Genomic DNA, 6,568 nt, shown 5'->3' with positions numbered 1-6,568 from the left:
CTAACAGTCAATTAAGTGAACGCAACTTGAGCATATTTCATTTTCGATGATGGTCGTCCTGAATGGTAGCTCGGTGATGGTCGTCCTGAATGGTGGCCCGATGATGGTCGTCCTGAATGGTGGCCCGATGATGGTCGTCCTGAATGGTGGCCCGATGATGGTCGTCCTGAATGGTGGCCCGATGATGGTCGTCCTGAATGGTGGCCCGATGATGGTCGTCCTGAATGGTGGCCCGATGATGGTCGTCCTGAATGGTGGCCCGATGATGGTCGTCCTGAATGGTGGCCCGATGATGGTCGTCCTGAATGGTGGCCCGATGATGGTCGTCCTGAATGGTGGCCCGATGATGGTCGTCCTGAATGGTGGCCCGATGATGGTCGTCCTGAATGGTGGCCCGATGATGGTCGTCCTGAATGGTGGCCCGATGATGGTCGTCCTGAATGGTGGCCCGATGATGGTCGTCCTGAATGGTGGCCCGATGATGGTCGTCCTGAATGGTGGCCCGATGATGGTCGTCCTGAATGGTTGCCCGATGATGGTCGTCCTGAATGGTGGCCCGATGATGGTCGTCCTGAATGGTAGTCCGATGATGGTCGTCTTAAATGGTGGCCCGATGATGGTCATCCTGAATGGTAGCCCGATGATGGTCGTCCTGAATGGCAGCCCGATGATGGTCGTCCTGAATGGAAGCCCGATGATGGTCGTCCTGAATGGTAGCTCGATGACGGTCGTCCTGAATGGTGGCCCGGTGATGGCAGTGGCCTGAGTCGGTAAGACCTTTCTTCATATTAAGAGCCAATAAATAAGTGAGCGACTTGTCAGTGGAACGCAATCATACATAGAGCCTGAAGAGCAACTCCATAAGGAGCAGAGCGACTGAATTTGTAATAATAAACATAAACAACTTCTTAACTTCAATATGAGGAAGAATTCATGTATAGAAAGAATATTTGCCTGTTATTCACAAGGGAAATTTTTCGCACTCTAGGTTAATTGCTCATTAAATTTTGAATTTTCAGGATTTATCTAAAAACTTTCCTGATAACCCTTTAGTATTATACTCATCAAAAGTAACTGTACATATACACGCTTCTATGAGTTAGGAATGACCTACTCCGTTATTCTGTTCCGTTCCGAATTGCTGCTACGGAGAGAAGCGCCTGAAGGATGCAACAACAAATGCAGATGCAGCGGCTGTCCCATCAGTGGCGTGGGGCGATTGTAACTCAATTAAAAAAATTCTTTATTAAGGAGGCCTTGGGCGAGTTACTGACTTTTTTACCAGACAAAATTTACGCTGTATACCAATTGTGCACGAGTAATTTCAGGAAATGTCGAGTCTTACGAGCTCCTTAGTCTACATTATATTTCGACATATTTTTCCTTTATAACCTATATTTGGTATTGAGGGAGCGCAACAATTTCTGCAGTTAACATTACTTGGTATTCCACCACGCTGCCAGTATTTCATATTAGAAAATCGACTATATCTATTACTTTTTTTATTTTTTCCAAGGCGAGTGTGATTGTTATATATACGTTTTTACTGAAAACTTGAAACTAAGTGAAAAATCTGTCAGTATGTCAGGGCCCCAACTAAGCTATCATCACAACATGACCTCGAAGCGTCGAAGGTATTATTACTCATAAGCGAACAGCATGTTGAGTGTCGAGTAAACTAACAACGCAGATAATGTAGTACATTGATGAATGCCTGGCAATGAGGTTATGTGCTAAATTCATTCGTCTAAAATGGTAATAAGTAAGAAGAGAATTTGTGATATTATATTTTATAAACTTTTCACCAGTTGTGAGACGAGGAACATTGCGAGTTGTTTTAGAACTGTCATTTAGTAGTTGTATAGAATACATGTAATTTTATGAAGGAAGATAAATACTAACAAAAAATATCCAAGTCCTTATTTCCGACTGGGATAACTTTGAAACAGCAAACGGTGACTAAGAGAACATAGAAAAATAGACACCGAAATGCAAGTTAGACGCCGGATACAGGAGCAAAACCTTCATTTTATATTATTAAATGGTATAATCATTTAAATTCCGTTGGAGATATTAACTACGTCAATGACGTGCATTAATATACAGGTCTGCCGACCCCGAAATATTAAGCTATTCTGTTGCTGAAATTATGAATAGCATAGTTAGTGTCTACAGCTATTGTCTGTTTTTAGCGTTTGTTCAGTGAATGCGGTGAGGAAACAGAATATCTGGTCGAAAGTAATAATTTGAAATGAAGTATTGCTGGTTTTAAATTTAAACCTTTATCCTCTGAGGAAAACGCTACGGCAGTAGAATATGGCGATGGAACCGTTGCGATCATTGTTGCGCGTTTATTGGCAGTAATTACAAACTTCTTTTTCCAAGTGGGTGGAAGGATAAGCGAATAATCTCTGAACTTATAGATGGATGAAATGTGCCGTGAAGTGATATTAAATTTTATTTTTAATGTTATTAAGATTCGTTAAGAAGAGCTGCATCGTATATGAGGTGTGACGCACTGTTCTGAGTTGAGGTGACCGTAGCAAGCTCTGGTGATAGTTTAATGCTCTGATAGTTTATTGAATCTGAACAATGTATTTTCAGATAGATTTTCTACCAAAAACAAAAAAAAAATTTTTTTCAGGTAGATTTTCTACCAAGAAAAGAGAAGTTTCACAACAAATCATTTTTTACAACTAATTTATTCCCAGTTTGAAAAGGAAAGTTGATTAAGTTTCGTTTTTAATGGAGTTAAAAATAAATTTGGCACGCGGAACTTATAATACAGAGTCACAGTCTCGTAATCGTTAGAAAGCGGGTCACATTGTAGGCCTGTCAGAGGATATTTGACATCTAAGGCGCGAGTCTCATCTTCGTTAACTCTTACTGCGGCAATTTGCCTTGCGGCTCCAAATAATTCAAGAAAGTATTGTATTACGAACAAAGTATATAAGCACAGGAATCGAGATGGGCACAAAATATTCTCGTAGTCTTTTGTAAATAAAATTGACAGAACACTATAAACTAATTTGAAAAATGAACTAGACTTTTCTCACAATTTTTCATGAACATTGATTTTTAAATTATTTTGTCTGACAATAAATGAGTCAGTTACATTTTTTATCATCTCTTTATAACAATTAAAGATTTTATAAAATCGATGGGTAACATGATAAAATTACAGAATCCAATTATAATTATCAAATCATTCAGGCTGGACAAGCGTCATCATAATGCAAAAAAAACAATGCAGGGAATGTTGCCCGTTTCTATATTGTGAGTTTGTTGATCAACTCAAGAATTAATTCTATGCAGTTACTGGAAAATTACGCAACTGAAAGTTTACCAGCGCCATTACGCGATCTATTTTCTCACAGTATCCCCCGAAATTGGACTAGTGAGAAAATGACAATAGCAACACTTTGCAGTCACTCAATATGTACTATACGTAATATGTACTACATGCAGTAATAAAGTACTACTTAATTCTTTATTAACTGAATTAATACGTTGAATGAAGTTAATCTAATTTGTCCAACATAAATGATCTTGAAAACAAAAATTCGTGCTCCAACAGAAAACGAGAGGAGCCCAGACTGAACAAAATCTATTTATTATCTCAGCCATTCAGCGTTCAGATACCCAAGCAAGTTATCTTTGACCGTTTTTATTAGGGCATATCTGTGCAAGATTTGCTGTCCAGTGCCAGGGCCTGGCAAAAGTACCTTAGTACATCATAAAAGTTTATTAAACTATCAATATTTTTTATGTGTGAAAGGCAGTTTGATATAAAATATATAATTTTTGTGCATAAATAACAAAACCTTCAACTGATGCCTGTTGTGGGTTGCCTACTGGTCACGTCACCATGTAAAGAAAACGAGCGATATTTATCAAGCAATCGAACTACAGAACATTAAGGGAATTACTTGCTGTATACCAAAAACTATGACCGCACTTTAAAGTAAGACAATATCTTACCAGTTCAATCATTTCAAATTTCCCATTCTAAGCTGCGGCTGGACTACCACCAGATAATAAATAAGGATGGTAGGCACATTCACATCGCCACACCACCCTTTTATTTTCAGGGGAAATTCTGGAATGAATAAGTTATTTTGATGCAGTTGATAGTTCATTACAATTGTATGGCATTTGGATCTAATTTTAGCTCTACTTTAGCAAGTCTTACTTAGTTTAGGAATATATTATCTAAGTGTAAATAAATATGTAACAGATAAGGCAAAAATGAATTACTTTTGTGCAGCTCCATCTTGTAATGTACGCGATACATTTATTACATATTATGATACAATTGCACGCGTATGCATTTTCGCATTGCAGCAACTCTGAACGTCACTCAACCGTTTAGGTTTAATCTTCAGATAAATATGTCACCTCTCTTACCTCATAAACCCTACCGATCCATCACTATCTCTAATTTTTACTTATTACTATACCAAATTTATGAGATGAATGACAACAACCGATACGTGAGTACTGAACATTACGGCAGAAGTAGAAAATTTCAGATAGTTTTTCATATCTGACTAATCTATTCCAAGTTATTCCGAGGTATTTATTCTATACCTTCAACACATGGCATCATCTGAAAAAGAGTAGTAGGGTAGCATGAACTTGTTTATTGTTTCGCAAATATGTGATACAAATTCCTTGAATCAGCCTAAGTTATAAATGCGTACGGAACTGTTTTTACAAATTGAATAAAAAATAAAATGTAACGACTAACGAGTTTTATTAAATTGATACTGCGATAGAATTATTGTACCGAGTAAATAAATATTACTCATGTAAATTCACAATTTGAATATATGCTATTGATAATATAGAAATGATTCATCGGTTTATGTTTATTGATCATTTGTGTCTACTTCGGCGAGTCTGTCTAAACAACCTAAGCTATATTTACTGTAGTTTCTAGGAGCATTTAATTTTCTACGATATTCAAGAATTTTCTATTGTTTTTTTTTCTTGGATAACTATGGAATTTGAGAATGATCGAAATTTAAATTTAAACGATTAAAGCCCGGTGAACCCATACTAGCCCCATTTACTACTGGCGTTGACAGGTTATTGTGTCTTTTTGTATATTTAATTCACTTTTTACCCATTTCATGAGATTATGCTCATATCTACTTTCAATTTGAATACTAGTAGAATAATATAATTTGATGCTCCAGTTCTGAATTGTATTCACATGCATATATATCACCACATAGATTCGAAGTTTTATATGGAAGTACAGCACACTATCGCTTTGAGACAGTAAATTAGTAGATAGTGTAATATTGAAGCTAATTAGGCTAAGAAAAGAGTGATATATAGCATAGCGCAGTCATGATAGGTTGTTGTCTAATAGCGTAGATTTTGGCTGTTGTGTAAATCGATTATAAATCCCCTAGACTCGCGTGCTGGAACATATGATATCAACAGGAATAAATGCAATGTTGATCCTTTAAAAGCGTTAATATCATTAATAATTATGATTGTGAAGCAGTGTTAGAGACTAACAACTCAAGCCGGCGCTGCTTTTGAACATTTTCGCGTCCCGTGCTTTGAAAACGCTAACAAATGTTGCACATTTTGCGATGTAAGAATATTTATATGTCAGCCAAACGAATGAATGATGTTGCCAGTTGTTGCGAATATATGAATTTTTCTCATAATAGAGAGATTTTTCCCACCGCCTTCACAAATAGTTAGAATGTAAAGTATTGTATTTATTGCCTTATAGATAGGTAGGTTCTTGCAAAAAATACTAGGATGACGCATTGGCAAATCAAATCGGAGAAATATTGCTTATTGATTAAATTAATAGCAAATTAAAGTCGATACATAGCCTAAAAACATATACCCAATAAAGGGTTCAGCCTCATTCTCCTTAGGAGTGAAATTTATTAAATATTTCTTGGCCTTTATTTATTTTGGTTATTTAATCTCTTCGCCAAACACCAATATTTTACGCTCTGCCAAAAATATCATATAAAATAATGGAGTGCAATATATAAAAAAAAACTCTGCCAAAAGAGCTTTTGGCAGAGCCGATCTCAGTCGCGATGTTGCAATAGCGCATCATAACTGCTGGCGACCCACTCGCCATAACTATGGTACGGCGTGCTATTTCTTCAATATTTTTAACATATGGCATCATCTCATCACGACTGATTAAGTAGAAGTAACGTAGCATGAACTTATGCATTGTTCCTAAAGTATATTTTATGAAAACTAATATTCAGTTAAAAATATGCATGAGTACAAACAGTTTCTAACTATTCATCAGAAAAAAAATATATTACAGGAGATCTTAATTCTTTTATTTATTATTGCAGGAGTCACTGTAATTTCATTACATTATCGCAATAAAATACAATTTAAATATATTATTTTGATAATACAGAAATCTCTTAGAGAACGTTAATACATTTATATACATTCCAAGTTATTTTACCATTTTCTTAGTTGACTGGGTTCCACAGCTGGATTTACCACAGTTTACGTTACAGTTGTAATTTTTCTACGATTCGCAATAATTTTCATTACTTTGTTT

The 6,568-nt window shown here is 36.2% G+C and overlaps 1 protein-coding gene across 1 annotated transcript; it reads right to left on the bottom strand.

Moving 5' to 3' along the window:
- Window positions 1-762, bottom strand: LOC108670139 (uncharacterized protein DKFZp434B061-like; the record flags this gene model as incomplete). The annotated part of the gene is made up of 1 exon (XM_018157591.1): window positions 1-762. A coding segment is annotated over one exon (762 nt), but the record flags the coding sequence as incomplete, so codon positions are not given.
- Between the last annotated feature and the right edge of the window lie 5,806 nt (window positions 763-6,568).

Source organism: Hyalella azteca, unplaced genomic scaffold (genome assembly GCF_000764305.2).
Source record: "Hyalella azteca isolate HAZT.00-mixed unplaced genomic scaffold, Hazt_2.0.2 contig16177, whole genome shotgun sequence".
Taxonomy (NCBI): domain Eukaryota; kingdom Metazoa; phylum Arthropoda; class Malacostraca; order Amphipoda; family Hyalellidae; genus Hyalella; species Hyalella azteca.
The sequence above is the reverse complement of the archived record's forward strand: the minus strand, read 5'-3'. Positions and strand labels throughout refer to the sequence as shown.